Source organism: Arabidopsis thaliana, chromosome 5 (genome assembly GCF_000001735.4).
Source record: "Arabidopsis thaliana chromosome 5, partial sequence".
NCBI classification, from domain to species: domain Eukaryota; kingdom Viridiplantae; phylum Streptophyta; class Magnoliopsida; order Brassicales; family Brassicaceae; genus Arabidopsis; species Arabidopsis thaliana.
Genome location: NC_003076.8, coordinates 2,482,965 through 2,498,543, shown reverse-complemented (window position 1 = coordinate 2,498,543; position 15,579 = coordinate 2,482,965). Strand labels below are relative to the sequence as shown.

Genomic DNA, 15,579 nt, shown 5'->3' with positions numbered 1-15,579 from the left:
CGTTTCAAAATTCAAAATGTCTTCTCTTCACTTCTTCACACAACTCTCAGATTCAATCAATGGAGGTTTCCGAAGAGCAAAGGCGAAGAGACGAAGCGACTCGGTTAGCTTTTGCGGAGAAACGAAAGCAGTCGTTCGATTCTTCGGAAAACCCACAGCGACAACAAGATTTCAGGTTAGCTAAATGTCGAAAGCTTGACGGTAGTAACGATGTGTGTCCTCAAGAAGGGTATCGGAACTACGAACCGGTACGAGTATTGAGTACTAGTGTGCCGGAAAAGTTTCGCGTCAGGCTCGAGATCTGTTCTCCTGATTCGTTTTCGGTTACGCCGGTTCAATTGCAAGGGTTTCGATGCCCTGAAGAACAAGAGTGCCTTCGTCAATTGAGAAAGATTCTATCTGATGTAAGTTCTTCTCTGAGTTTTCTCGCGTAAAGTTTTGTTTTTTGTTAAAGGGTGACGAAATGTAGAAGAGAATTTTACGAAAAGGGGAAATTTTGAGTCTCCGATTTTTTAGGGGTTTTAGTATAATGCGAAGAACGAAGTTGATATTCTAGTTGATTTTACTTTCAGGCGATTCCTTTACACTACACTCAAAATGATGATGGAGGAAAAGCTGGGGTTTATAAGATTAGAGACTACAATAAGGTCTCTGGATGTCTTAAAAGGTCCAAGAGCGTTGAAGTTGAAGGGGTACCTTGGAAAACGTTGGCTGTTGTTGAGAAACTTTCTCAGTCATATATTTCCGGGAAATGGCAACCTTGTTTACCTGAACATTATACGGAGGAGAAGGTTGAACAACTGATTGAAACCCTGCCAAGGAAATTGGTGAATGCCCTTTTGCCTTTCCAACTTGATGGTCTAAGATTTGGTTTACGGAGAGGTGGCAGGTGTTTCATTGCTGATGAAATGGGGCTTGGAAAGACGCTTCAGGTTATATATTTGGTATTGTAGAAGAAAGTTTTTAGTAGTTTGGTAAAGTAGTTAATCTTGAGTGTTCAATCTTGTGTCAGGCCATCGCCATTGCCGGTTGCTTCATAAGTGAGGGTTCCATACTTGTTGTCTGTCCTGCTGTTTTGCGTTTCACATGGGCAGAAGAATTGGAACGTTGGTTGCCATCTTGTTTGCCTTCTGACGTACATCTCGGTAAAAGTCTCTACTGAATTGCCTATCTTTTCTCTTCTAAACTTATGTGTCTTGCACTTGTTAGCTACATTAGTTGAATACAGAATTAACAATTTTGCGTGTTACCTTTCTGGTTTTATCTTTCACTTCCAAGTCCTGCACATATTAACTGATGGAATACAGAATTGCAATTTAGCAATTTCTGTCTCTAATACTTTTTTTTTCTCCTCTGGAGCTCTAAAGCTAAAGCTTTAATTGGCTATCTTTTCAAATCGAGTTGTGTTTGATGAAACTTTTGGTTTCAGTATTCGGTCATCAAGATAATCCTGCCTATTTACCAAGATGGCCAAAAGTTGTGGTTATCTCATACAAGATGCTTCAGCATCTCCGGACGACCATGCTAGAGCGAGAATGGGCCCTCTTGATAGTAGATGAATCTCATCATCTACGATGTTCGAAAAAGAAGTCAGATCCACCTGAGGTATGTAAGAATTCGTTTTCCTCATTAATGAGATTTTTAAGCATGGCTTCCTGTGTCCCCTTTTCTATGATTTCCTGGTTGACTTTAATTACCTTCGATAAACACAGAGATGATTCAGTGACACTTTCTCTAACACTTCATGAGACATCCTTAACTCTGAGTGGAGATTTTGTGCTTTTTAAAAAAGGTTGGTAGTCAAAATACGTTCGGTTATGTTTTGCAGATAAAGACAGTCCTTGATGTTGCTGAAAAGGTTAAGCACATAATTCTGTTGTCAGGAACTCCTTCTGTATCGAGGTTGTGGAAACTTAACTCTGTAAAAATCAGTATCTTCCATTTACTTCGAATTTGTAATTTATCCTTATATTTGTTTCCTATGTGACCACAGGCCCTTCGACATTTTCCATCAGATAAACATGCTATGGCAAGTCATCTGCAAACTTTTTGACATAAAAGATTGGATTCGCACTACTTACCTTTTCTAACACTGATTCTGTCACCAGGCCTGGTTTGCTGGGAAAAGATAAGTATGAGTTTGCGAAAACCTATTGTGAAGTTGGGCTTGTCAGAGGTATCCAAGGGAAGATTTTCCAGGTAAATTTGGACTTTATGTGGTAGCCTGTTGTGTCGTCATTATTCCATATTTTAAGTGCATAATACTCCCATTGCATGGTAAATGGTCACCCATAGAGGATGTTGCTATCATACTTCATTTTATTTCTTTTCAATCACTTCCTTTCTGATATGAACTTTGGTTCCCTTATCTTAGTTTTTTCTTTTGTTAATGTTGCGAGATGGTAACAAATCTTTTGTTCAACGATTCAGGATTTTTCCAAGGGTACTCGCTTACTGGAGTTAAACATACTGCTAAACCAAACAGTGATGGTAAATTCTTATACTTCTATTTCAGTTTGGCATTAATGGTTCCGTAACAATGGTCGATACTGGGAAACTTGTTTTTTTCTAATTGAATTTTCCTCAGAATTCAGATAGGACTAGTCTCTCAAACCATAATTTGAATGTTTGTTACAACTTATAACTTTAGAAGTATTTCTAGATAAATATGAAGAGAATTAAATTTAGAGTTGTGGGTGAAAATATTCCCATGTTCCAACATTCACAGTTCAGTTAACTATCTGTTTATTGCCTGGAGCTGTTCGTGAAATTTGTGAAGAAAAAAAGAAAAGAAATGATATCACTTATATGTTATGCCAAAGTTTCTTGTATTGTGTTGTGATTTGGTGGAGAACTATGTCATGTGAAAATTCCTTTTTGTTTGTTATAGATAAGAAGACTGAAGCAGCATTTGTTAACACAGTTACCCCCAAAACGTAGGCAAATCGTAACCATCTTGCTAAAGAAGTCTGATATAGCTTTAGCAATGGCTATTGTCAGCGAGGCTAAGAAACAAAAGGATGGTGCTATAGCAGAAGTCACAGAGAAGTCACATGAACCTGGTATGTGGCTGGCTTTATACCAACCTAGTGATGATGTTGAACTGTTTTTATCATCAGTATTCGAGGCATTATATTTTTGCCATTAACACAAACCTTAAGTGTCTTGGAGTTTACATCTAGTTAACTACTGTGGTCCGTACACTGTTTTAACACATGCTGCCTTTTAAGTATAGACCAAAATGCTCGTGGATCAAATGAAGCTGGACATGTAAACGCAGAGAATTCTGATGGCCCTAACTGTATGTTTTGACTGTTTTCTTTCCATAGATGTCAAGGAGACAATTCTCTTTGCATATATTTGACTCTCTCTCTTTTTTTTTTCATTTTTTCCTTTTGTTGTGCTTTAGCTGACAAAGAGAATCAACTATGTGGGAAACTTTCCTATCAACAACTTGGCATTGCAAAGCTTTCTGCCTTTCGTGAATGGTTATCTCTACATCCACTTCTATCAGGATTGGATTATACCCCAGAAGAAATTGATGGAGACAGAAGCTCAACTAAAATGGTCGTTTTTGCACATCACCATAAGGTTCTGGATGGAATTCAGGTTAATATATTTAATTCTCGTCATTAACTCTTTGAAAATTCAAAACTTTATATCTCTGCTAGCTCATTTAACATATTCGAACAAGTATTTTGCTTTTAAATTTTTTCTTGTGATTATTGCTTTTCAGGAATTTATATGTGATAAAGGGATTGGTTTTGTTCGCATTGATGGGACGACATTGCCAAGAGATAGACAATTGGCTGTACAGTCATTTCAGTTTTCTAGTGAGGTATGCACAATATCTTCTATACATTTATCAACTCTTGAATTTATTGTGCCTGTTAGAATGTGTGGTATTTGACCTATGCTTTGGCTTTCCCATCCAGGTAAAAATTGCAATAATTGGTGTAGAAGCTGGAGGAGTTGGACTGGATTTTTCAGCAGCACAAAATGTTGTGTTCCTTGAATTGCCTAAAACACCGTCTCTGTTGCTTCAGGTATTTTCCCTGTACTGCTCTTTTTATACTTTTTAACTTCTTGTTCTTGTTCTTAAACCTATCTGCAAAATGCGGTAAGGCTGCTAGATGCATAATCAATTGATTACATTTTGAAGGCTGAGGATAGAGCACATAGGCGAGGCCAAACAAGTGCAGTAAATGTATACATCTTCTGCGCGAAGGTAAACTCGTTTGCTGCTGTTATACTAGTTACTTGAAGTTTGCCTTATCCACTATAATTGAATAGCGACTCTTATGTAACAGGATACTATGGACGAGTCAAATTGGCAAAATCTAAACAAGAAGTTGCACCGTATTTCATCTACCACTGATGGAAAATATGATGGGAAGACTGAAATCGAAGTACCTCTCAAATCTTTGCTCTTTTTCTCAATTCTCAGTAGATTATTGTCCTTCCCATTAGATGTTCACACCACATAGAGGTTTATTCATATGTCATAGGCTTAATTTTATTCACATGACAACCATTAGTTTATATGATAAAAAAATTGTCTGGGCAGATTGGAGGAGCATCTATTTTCAAGCCTGCTGAAGAAAGCAGTGAAAGAGAAGTTCTTGAAGGGCAACCATCAGAATCAAATACTGTAGTAGCTGATAAGATTGTTGAAAGCTGTGACGATCCGGGAACTGAGACAGATGTGTCAAATACTATTGATCTCAAGGTTTATCTCTTGACTTTTCATTGATCAAATAGTTTGGACCTTTATGACCTCGGAATTTATCTTTCGTATACCATGAATATCTGAGTTCCATAATCAAGGAGACATTTGGCTGAATGCTTTTTGATTTTTTTGGCCTAGCAGGACGACATGACTTCTCAATTGGAAATATTAGAAGTCTGTCCTTTTGTTGAGAATGGTTCCGGCTCTGGCATGAGGTCTTCTGGCACCATTTCTTTGACTATGTTAGCCCAGGAAAACCAAGAAAATCATAAGCCTAAAAATGTATGAACTTAAATCTTATGAAAGGTCTATTTTTCTTCTCTGACATGTCCTAAAATGTAAATACATTTTCTTATGATGCAGCTTATTGCTGATGATGGGCTTGTGAAAGAAGTTGATTCCAGTTCCATTTTTCCACTCATAGATTCTCTGAGATTTGAGGTAAAGTTCAAAGTCTGCATTGGCTCTTTATATTTCATTTGTTATTCTTGTTGCCTTGGTGGTCATGAAAAGTACAATCATTACAAGGAGGCCAAATTTGGTGAATCCACTGCATACTTTTCAATCTCGTGTCAGTTTCTAAGTTTATTGGATCTACGCTGCAATCTGATTCTTACTTCTATTGGGAAATTTACAAATGACATTATCTTTACTTGTTTGGAGTTGAAAACGCATATAAATCAGATCTTAAATTCTTTCAGGTGAGCCAAAACACTGGAAGAATTCATTTATACTCTTGCATTCCTGGGAAAGATCCAAGACCAAGGCCTCATTTCCAAAACTTCCGTCCAGAGGAGATTGAAGCAAGCAATCCAAGTCAGGGTACCACGAAAGAAAAAAATCCTGAATCCATTACGGATGACCCGGTTCATGTACTTGCTATCTTAGAATTTATGAAAGAGTGGAAATCGCTACGGCCAATCGAAAAGCGGAAACTACTTGGAAAGCCTTTGCAACTACCTTTATCACTGGAGTTGAGCTACCTGAGTGAAAGTACTAGTCACAACAGCGAGGTATATCTTGTAGCTGAGAAGTGCTTACCAAATATTTTGATTCCAAAACCATTATTAAGAGTTTTTTGTATCAGGGATTGCTTAGGGGAGGGAGCAAAAGACGAAACACACCGTTTTCTGAGATCAGCATTCCTTTACCTGAAAATGCAGTGTGGATAAAGGTCAACCTTCGAAGTGGTCACCAAAGAAAGGAAAAAGAATACACCCAAGCTTGGAGTATGAGCAACGAACCACTCTGTAAACTCTGTCAAAAGCCCTGCGCGTGAGTGAAAACATGGTGTATTTACTGACTGATAGTTTTTGGTTACTGTTTTTAATTAACTTTAAATTTTTTGTTTGATCTAGGGGATACAACGCCAAAGAGCCTGAGTATTTAGAGGATCTTTTCTGTGAGCTTGCATGCTATGAAGACTACCGGACAAGAACAAGCAGCAGATACATTCGCCAGGTTTTTCTTGGCCATTCTTTCATTATTTAATGCAAATGAGTGTTGATTAACAAAGTTTCATATCAAGTATATCTTTAGTGCATCACTAACAGGTGTAAGGTTTCAAATCTCAGGAACTTTTTCAGATAGAACATGGAATTTGCACAAACTGCAAATTAGACTGCCACCAACTTGTCAAACGGTTAAGGCCTTTACCACTGGAAAAACGACGTACATACATAAACAAAGCTGCTCCAGAATTGTTTGCCCGGAAGAACTTGTGAGCCATTCAAGCCCAACTTTTTTCTTGTAGTTCTATTTGAATATCATAAGGAGTTTAATTACTGCATTTGAACATACACTTTATTTTTGAAACTGAAATTCTTAATTTTCACATCTAATGTTCAAGGCTTGAAACCCTGGTTAATGATCCAACGGAGGGAAATGCATGGCATGCGGATCATATCATTCCAGTCTACCAAGGCGGAGGTAAATCCTAATCTCATACACTAGATAGGCCTAACACTAGATCACTCAATAAACGTTTGAATTTGTGAATTCAACTGACATAACAAGTTTTATTGGATCATTGGTAGGCGAGTGCCGGCTAGAGAACATGAGGACACTATGTGTGGCTTGCCATGCCGATGTCACTGCAGCTCAATGTGCAGAACGTAAACTGATACGGTCCAAAGCCAGGAAGCAACTCAAAAACACTTTAAACGAACTCAGAAACAATCCGAAGCAAAAAGATCTCTCGGCTGACGAGAACACAAAGGTATGACTGAGACTTAAATGAAAATGGGGGAATTTTACAAAAGACTCGATGTAGCATTAAATGTTTGTTCTGTATGTTTCCAGGAGACTGATTCAGCTACCAATGAAGAGGAAGATGAACTAATGATTGAAGTTCCTGGTAGTGCCTACTCCATAGATCAGAAAATCAATCATGATGCCTCATAGAACTCATTTTTTGACTTGTCAGTAGATTGACCTCTCAATGACAAAGCACAGGTCCTGTTTGTATCCTTGTATCTGTAATCACAGTTTTGCTTGGAATCAAAGCCTCTTTCATCGGCAGTTTCTTGTCAGAAAAGCAATGTTGTCCTAATTTTTTTTAAAATGGCGTAATACTAAGTCATATTGAAAAAAAGAAAAATACTCAAGACTTTTTCTTTTTATATAAATAAGCAACAAAAAGAAGTTAATTATTGAAAATACTCAAGACTTTTTCTTTTTATATAAATAAATTAAAGAAAATTTGTTGTGTAATTAACAAGCAAGGATGTTCCAATGGGCGAAACAGATACTGGAGAAAACAAAGAGACGATCCAGTGCTATTACGTATCATCGTTTTATTACATAAACTAATAAGTAATAATATAAAATACTGTTGACAACAAATATTTCAATGTTTCCATACACCAATTTTCATGGCTGCTAATCGGATGTTTTGATTTTTTTTAATGTTTTCAAACTCTTATTATTTAGAAGAGAACCTCATTTTCACCAACTATTTAAAAGATAAACACAAGTACATTATAATTTAATCTGGTAAACTTCAGAGAAACCTACATATTAAAATTTAATTGCATCTATTTTATTCATTTTTATACGTAACTCCCAATACGTTGCATGAAGATAGAGTTTTTATCCATTTTCTTATTAAATTTTCATGAGATAAAAATATCAATTATATATATCAAATCTGAGTTTGGTTTTATAGTTCATGAGGGGTTATGTAATCGTAGGAGGATGGGATCATAAAGAGCCCAATGAAATAATTGTTGATGTTCCCTTGCCTTTAAGACTTACTCTTTCCAATATGTGGGGACCCATTTTAGTCTTCCTCTCCCAATTTCAATAATTTGGTTATCTATACTTGTAATATTTGCATATATAATCATATATGTATAATTGATATGTATAACATATCATTCATGTTTGGAAAACTATTGTAGATATTTCGTTATTTTTGTTATTTAAAATCAAGTTTTTATATATAAACCTATACTAGTTGAAAATAACATTTAAAAGCATTTATTTGTATTATTTATCATATTTAAATTTAGTTTCACTTTGATTCCCATACATATATACTATATGTATGTATATTATATAGAGGTGGGTAATGTTTCCAACAAACCCTAAGCACAACTTTTAACAGCAAGGAGTTTTCTTTGAGTTGGAGGGACACATAGCCATTATTTTGTGTCTCAAGACTGTTTTTCACCTTTCTTTTAACTTGGTTCGAAAGGGTTTACTAACTTTTTGTCTCACTTTTTCTTACTTTAATATTAATAAGATTTGATATTTGTAAGTCGGTATATACTGAGTTTTCATATAAATTATCATCCAAAATTCAGAAAAAAATCAAACTATACGGTTAAAATTAAAAATAGAATATAAGGCATAAGTATATATGCAACAAAAATATATTAATTATATCAATATCAAAACACATGTATCTCTCTCCGATATATTGCCAAGCTAATTATAGTTACCGTTTTTAGCATACAATTAAGTAACCAATTGCCAAAGCAATGATATAGAGTTTTAAAATTGTTTTCTAAGGAAAATGATGGTTTTTAATTAATTATGAATCTCTTTTGCCGGAAGAAAAGAAAGAAAAAAGTTTTGAAACACTAGTTTTCTCGTGGAAATATGAATTTGACCTACAAAAATAGTCATATCGACGAAGAAGGTGGATCGGTCAGAGTTTTTGATATCAAATCGGGACCCATTGAATTATTATTTTTAATTGAGTATTCAAAATGGTAATACTTATTAGGATTTTGATCAGTTTGAAGGTTAGAATGTACGTATTTATTAACAATTCATTTTTTTATTATTACCAGTCAGTCTGATTTGTCATGTATTTATTCTGTCAAATATATCATTTTTCTTGAAATAAGCAAAACAATTTTATGTAATCTGCAAAAAGATTAGAAATGTAATAATTATATAACCAGCAAAAGGTAAAAAAATAAAGAGATATGAAACATGCCATATCGAGATGTAGTAGTGAGGAAGTCTTAAATTTCTACTATAAAAACAACCTCCGGTGAGAGACCACACAAAGAAACCAAATCAAGAAGCCATTCCAAATCCATCTTTCTTCAAACTAACAAGTATGGTTACGTTCACATCAGAAGCATCAAGGAGCCGATCAAAGAAGGTATGTGTGATCGGAGCTGGACCGGCGGGGTTAGTCTCGGCAAGGGAGCTAAGAAAAGAAGGACACAAAGTGGTGGTGTTGGAGCAAAACGAAGACGTAGGAGGTCAATGGTTCTATCAACCAAACGTAGAAGAAGAAGATCCCTTAGGAAGAAGTAGTGGTTCCATTAATGGTGAACTGAAGGTCCATAGCAGCATTTACTCTTCCTTGAGGCTAACCTCACCGAGAGAGATAATGGGTTATTCGGATTTTCCGTTTTTGGCGAAGAAAGGGAGAGATATGAGGAGGTTTCCAGGGCATAAGGAGCTTTGGTTGTATCTTAAGGACTTTAGTGAAGCTTTTGGGTTAAGAGAGATGATTAGGTTTAATGTTAGGGTTGAGTTTGTAGGAGAAAAAGAAGAAGAGGATGATGTGAAGAAGTGGATTGTGAGAAGTAGAGAGAAATTTAGTGGTAAGGTTATGGAAGAGATCTTTGATGCTGTTGTTGTTGCTACTGGTCATTACTCTCACCCTAGATTGCCCTCTATTAAAGGTATATTATTGTTCATATTATTTTCGCATTTAATCATGTTATGTGTATCTATGGTTATTGATTTGTTTTTTCATGTTTCTTTGATGGTTATAGGAATGGATTCTTGGAAAAGGAAGCAAATTCATAGCCATGTTTACAGGGTGCCTGATCCATTTCGTAATGAGGTAATTGAAACTTTTATATCTTTAATTTTGGTGATGATAATGATGGTTATGGTTATGATGACGGTGATGGTTATGATGATGGTGATAGGTGGTGGTGGTGGTTGGGAACTCAATGAGTGGACAAGACATATCAATGGAGCTTGTGGAAGTGGCAAAGGAAGTTCATTTAAGTGCCAAGACACTTGATATATCTTCTGGCCTTTCAAAAGTCATTTCCAAACACCCAAACCTTCTTATTCACCCACAGGTTCTCTTCACTTTAATAATATAGTTTGTATAAATTTGGATTTAAAAGTTTCATTCTTTGATTTTTGTTTTGTAGATTGAATCTTTAGAGGATGATGGGAAAGTCATTTTTGTGGATGGTTCTTGGGTCGTCGCTGATACAATTTTATATTGCACCGGGTAAGATTTAGATCTTTAGATAAACGAAAAACCTTATCTTAATCTATTTATTTACATGATAAAAATATTAGTTCATTATAAAACAGATGATTCGCATATATAAACAACTTTGAGTAAATAGACTAAAATTACTACTTTTTGTTTCCGTTAGAGAAGACAAATAGATGATGATGTTTAAGGTTTCTCAGATAGTGTTTAGCCGCCGTAATTAGTTAACGTTAAGTTAAATTTAATTAATTGTGTTTTGGCTTTGTGGGGTATTGTGGTCTTCATAAATTATTGTTTCATGTAAGAAAAAAAAGACTGGAAAAGAAATAATAAATTATTGGAATCTGCATGATATTGCGTAACTTTTTTTTTTTTTTTTTGATATTGCGTAACTTAGATATTAGTCTTACTAGAAAATCATATCGATCGAACAAAAAATACAAATTCACTTATATATCACTGAAAATATCAATATTATATTATAGTATAGTATGTAAAAGCCAGAATGAGTGGGCTACAAATCTTTTCTACATTGGTCTTCTCAATTGATTTCCCCTAGTTCTTGGGGCCATCATATTGTACAACAATAATCAATTTCTGTCATATGTTTTTAGATCTTTTATGCATTTTGTGGATCTTTTATGTATTTTGTTTATTACTTAAAGTAATAATTTATATGTTGGGGGACCAAAACACAGGTACTCGTACAAGTTTCCATTTCTTGAGAGTAAAGGAAGAATAGAAGTGGATGATGATAGAGTTGGTCCACTCTTCGAACACACTTTCCCTCCTTGTCTCTCCCCTTCTCTCTCCTTTGTCGGTATCCCCAGAAAGGTCCTTTATTTTATCTCTTTTTTTTTTTGTTTTAACTAAAACATCATTGGTTTTACCTCTAAACAAAATTTGACAATTCATTTTTGGTATTTTGCAGTTGATAGGATTCCCATTCTTTGAAGCACAAGCAAAATGGATAGCACAAGTTTTGTCAGGAAAGTCATCTCTTCCTTCTCCTGACCAAATGTTACAATCAGTAGACGAGTTTTACCGGTCAAGAGATCTAGCCGGAGTCCCTAAACACAACACTCACGACATTGCCGATTTCACGGTAGTTAATAAAACCTTCCTGACAATTTTTTTTAACATTTTTGTATACTTTTGATTTCATTGCCCTAATAAAAAAGTTTGTGTTTGAATCTCTTTGCTTATAGTATTGCGATAAGTACGCGGATTATGTTGGGTTTCCGCATTTAGAAGATTGGAGAAAGCTACTATGTTTGTCTGCTCTCAATAATTCACAAGAAAATCTTGAGACTTATCGCGATTCTTGGGATGATCATGAACTCCTACAAGAAGCTCTTCAAAGCTCTCATTTCACAAACTTCAATTCTTGAATTACTCATTTATCGTTATGTTAGAAAGAAAGAGTTTATTATATATTCATACATTTGTTTGTTTGTTGTTTCTTTCCTTTATTTAGTTTGATCTGCCTACGTTTTTGGTTGACTATTTATATCCATACATTTGTTTCATCAGTATAGTACAATATCGTAAGCAACATCAATGGAGATCTCTATTTTAAAAAGACATCAATTTGGTTATAAACATTTTCCTCAGAAATCAGAAACCATATAAATTTGAGGCAAAAGTAAAGCTTTGAACCTTTGAATGGACCAAGTCAAGAATCATTAATTAAAAACACAATGGCCATGGTCATTGTCATGGTAATGTTGAAGACTGATAATCTTTGGTCTAACAAACTTTGAACTTTCATTTGCAGTGCTTATATATGTATAACTTCTTCAGTACCATCTCCAGTTTAAACACACATTCTTTGCCTTTTGATGAACTGATATTCTAACAGTTTAATATCATCTCCTATGTAGTCTTCATTTCTAGAACAAGACTTGTTACAAAAATCATCATCTTCCGTAAGATTCTTGATTCTCCAAAAAAACATGAAGCAAACTATAGCAAGTATTGTAATTACCTCTTTAGTTTGGCTATACTACTTGGTTGATGATCATATGCTTAAAATCAGCAGCAGGAATTCTAGAGCCTCGTCTTCGCTTTCTTAATGCTCCCCAATCGACGCCTGTTTTTTCTTCCCCGGAGGAAGTGAAAGCATCTACTGGTTTAGGAGGAGAGCTTTTGCTCTTGTTCTTAGGGAACCAGCAATTCCATTTTAAGTCAGACGCTTCCATTAGCTTTCCTATTACCTGCAGATCATCATTAGCTTCCCATTCTGAAAATGTGTCCACAATGTGCTGGTCATCTTGGCATTTCCGCTTCCCTTGCCTGGCTCGGCTTCTCCTCTGCTTTTTAAGGACAATGCTGGAGACTGCTGCAATGTTGTCTGAAGAGTTCAACCTTAGATTTGTCTCGTGCTCCTCTAGCTTCTTTTCTGTCAGCTGCAATGTGTCTATTTTGTTGTCCTCAGCAACCGAGGAAGAAATGTCGGCGAACCAAAGTAGATTTTTGCTTAAGGAAGTGATACAAGCAGCAGTTTCTCGACCAGACTTTCTAGAAATATCAACTATAGCCTCAGCTGCAGATACTTGTTGATAATTTCCCTCTGCAACAAGAGATATCCTTCTGCTCCTCTTCCGTTTAACTCTTCCACTCCTTTTCGCAACTACTTTTTGACCCTTACTGGATTTCATTTGTGGTTTACAATGCCTTTTGTTTCCTAGACTAGTCCCCTTTTTTGCAGATTTTGCCTCAGACAAAGAACTTGAACTCCCTTTCTCCATACTCGTTTGATTGCTTTGAGATTCTGAGGAGGCTTGACCACTCGAGTGCGGGTCATGATCTGAGCCTTTGAAGGTTTTGTTGCTTGGACAATGTTTTACCTTGTTCCTTGACCTTGACCTTGTCATCAATGACTTATATCGCTTGTCCAAAAGTAAAGTGCTAGTTAAACATGGTAGCTCTTGGACAACCCCTTGCGGCTGATCTAAACCGTGTTTTCCATGCAGCGAAACTGAAGAAGACTCTTGAGGTTTCTCGGTTTCAAACTTCTTAACAATAGTTAATTCTTCTTCGGATGACGGGGGAGACATATTCAAGTCAATTACGTAATCTGCTCAAAAGATATAACAGAACATTTAGGCTTCATTCAATATATTAAGAAAGTGTGACAAAATGCTTAAGAAGAAACCTATTGTTCCATTTTCTTACCTTCTCGACATTTTACAGATCCTTGCGCTTCATTTATCCCATTGGAACCTTTTACTAAACTTTCTCCCTCATTCTTTGTATCAGACTCTTCTCCAATTTCATTTGATATAACTGAACTTAGAAACTGATTGAACACATAATCTGAATGTTCCTCAATCTTGGCAGGTTCATTCAAATCAAGTTGTAGCTTACTCGACTGCTTACCCGAATCCAGAGACATCCTTTGCAGAGATTGCTCTTCCAAAAAGTTTTGAGCTTCATGGACTTCTTCAAGCATATCACTATACTCAAAAACCGGTAATTCAAGATCCAAGACCTTCTTCTTTTCAAACTTCTCAACCTTGTTATCTACAAGAAGTCTAGAAATGTTTTCTTCTTCATGAGGCAAATTCCTAGTTTGGTATGCGGAAATGCTCGAACTCATCCAGTGTGTTCTAGGGATAGGCAAACCAGAATTCAAGTACAAGGCCTTATTATGTCGAGTTTCCTCCATTTCCATCATCAGCTCCTTCTGCTTCCGATACAGACGATGAAGCTCACAGATCTGAAATGGAAAAAGTATCAAACTCTTAAACTTGAGAGGAAACAGGAAACAACAAAGATGAAGAAGCATTACAAAAGAAAACGCACCTGACTTTCAAAGACAGATTCATGTACAAGCATGGTGTGTCTTAATGCTTCTTTTACTTGTCTAAGATAAAGATCACTATACAAGAAAGAGAATGTATCATCAACATGCACGTTCACGCCGTATCTAGTCGTATCAATGTCTAGTACAGGACACAAACTCCAGCCAGAGGCAGTTCTAGCATCCGTAATGTCACGGTTTACCCCAAGGAAAAAGCTGTTCTGCTGCATTCTTCATTCACTTTCACACTCTGCACCAAGAAAGAATATCATTAAAATAAAATAAAAAAGTAAACCCCACAATGCATCATCAAATCTGCTTCTCTATACAAACAAAATATGCAAATGTAAAAAGATGAGATTTAAGATAAGATCTCAAAGACTATTAACAACATTTTGTAGGCAGAAAAATCATAAGTGGTTTAAAAGAAAAACCAAGCTTTAAAACAAGACATTGTTGATTGCCAAAAAAAGAAGAAGAAAACAAGACATTGTAAGCATTAAAGACCAAGAAGGAAGCAAAAGATGAAACTTTGAGCTAGATTCCTAGAAGAACATAGTAATGAAAGAAAGTATAGATTTTAAATGAGTATTTAAAGAAAGAAACAGAACAAAAAATCTGCCGATGAAGAAACCCAGAAATCAAAACGAGTGAAAGGATCTACCTTTAGGAAAAGGAACAGTTTTTTTCAATCCGAAGAATAATCAAAATTCTGAGATTTTAACACAAAGCTTCGTTCTTTTACTTCAGAAGCTTGAAAGCTGGGAAAGCAGAGAAGAAAGAAAAAAAAGCAAAAAAGCTTTCTTTTTGTTTTCTCGGGAAAATGTAAACAAGGGAAAGTGGACCAAAAGAAGAGGGATCTTCTATATATCTGAGATCTGCTGGGCCATTATCTTTGGAGATAAAGATATTGGATTGCAGGAAAATGGAGAATGGAGAATTTTCTGAGGGAACTAACTTACAGAAATCTTACAGAAGAAGCGAAACAACATGGGAAGAGTTGAGAAGAGAGAGACCTGTGTGAGAGAAAAGACCCACTCCAACTCCAAGAAAAAGAAAAAAAAAGATTATTACTCCTTTTTTCGTCTCTATCTGATTCTTCTTCTTCTTCCTCCTCTTGTCTTTTTCTTATTACATTTATTCATTTAATGTATCCTTACTTTCCCAAGTCAGAGAAAATTATTCTCTTTTTATCATTTCCTACATAGAAAAAAAGTGAACAAAAAAACTATTTCTGGAGAATTACAGATCCAGCAAACCAAATCCTCATTTATTGGAAAGAATTAAAATCAATTTTTTAAGACAAACCATCCGGTCGAACCGGTTCAGTCTTGAAGG

At 35.6% G+C, this 15,579-nt stretch overlaps 3 protein-coding genes across 5 annotated transcripts; 2 read left to right on the top strand and 1 right to left on the bottom strand.

Moving 5' to 3' along the window:
* Position 1: 1 nt before the first annotated feature.
* AT5G07810 (SNF2 domain-containing protein / helicase domain-containing protein / HNH endonuclease domain-containing protein) lies at positions 2-7,344 on the top strand. Its single transcript, NM_001342963.1, has 25 exons — positions 2-404; positions 573-932; positions 1,013-1,145; positions 1,430-1,605; positions 1,829-1,902; positions 1,994-2,029; positions 2,109-2,199; positions 2,431-2,490; positions 2,891-3,062; positions 3,236-3,301; positions 3,410-3,609; positions 3,737-3,838; positions 3,936-4,046; positions 4,163-4,228; positions 4,311-4,409; positions 4,568-4,729; positions 4,871-5,011; positions 5,093-5,170; positions 5,431-5,742; positions 5,817-6,004; positions 6,088-6,190; positions 6,304-6,449; positions 6,579-6,658; positions 6,766-6,947; positions 7,031-7,344. The coding sequence occupies exons 1-25, from the start codon at positions 60-62 to the stop codon at positions 7,130-7,132; spliced, it is 3,585 nt and encodes a 1,194-aa protein (NP_001318502.1). The 5' UTR covers positions 2-59; the 3' UTR covers positions 7,133-7,344.
* Positions 7,345-9,135: 1,791 nt separating this feature from the next.
* Positions 9,136-12,004, top strand: AT5G07800 (Flavin-binding monooxygenase family protein). Its single transcript, NM_120862.4, has 7 exons — positions 9,136-9,879; positions 9,973-10,043; positions 10,132-10,290; positions 10,366-10,448; positions 11,135-11,270; positions 11,368-11,541; positions 11,645-12,004. The coding sequence occupies exons 1-7, from the start codon at positions 9,303-9,305 to the stop codon at positions 11,825-11,827; spliced, it is 1,383 nt and encodes a 460-aa protein (NP_196397.1). The 5' UTR covers positions 9,136-9,302; the 3' UTR covers positions 11,828-12,004.
* Positions 12,005-12,012: 8 nt separating this feature from the next.
* AT5G07790 (uncharacterized protein) lies at positions 12,013-15,421 on the bottom strand. Of its 3 annotated transcripts, none has more exons than NM_120861.4 (4): positions 14,906-15,421; positions 14,244-14,491; positions 13,614-14,157; positions 12,013-13,515 (listed from the first exon to the last, which is right to left on the bottom strand). In NM_120861.4, the coding sequence occupies exons 2-4, from the start codon at positions 14,469-14,471 to the stop codon at positions 12,437-12,439; spliced, it is 1,851 nt and encodes a 616-aa protein (NP_196396.1). In that variant the 5' UTR covers positions 14,472-14,491; positions 14,906-15,421; the 3' UTR covers positions 12,013-12,436. The 3 variants fall into 3 exon arrangements, with proteins under 3 accessions (NP_196396.1, NP_001190252.1, NP_001332443.1); NM_001203323.2 differs by having other exon boundaries at positions 15,204-15,421; NM_001342962.1 differs by having other exon boundaries at positions 15,258-15,421.
* Positions 15,422-15,579: the final 158 nt, after the last annotated feature.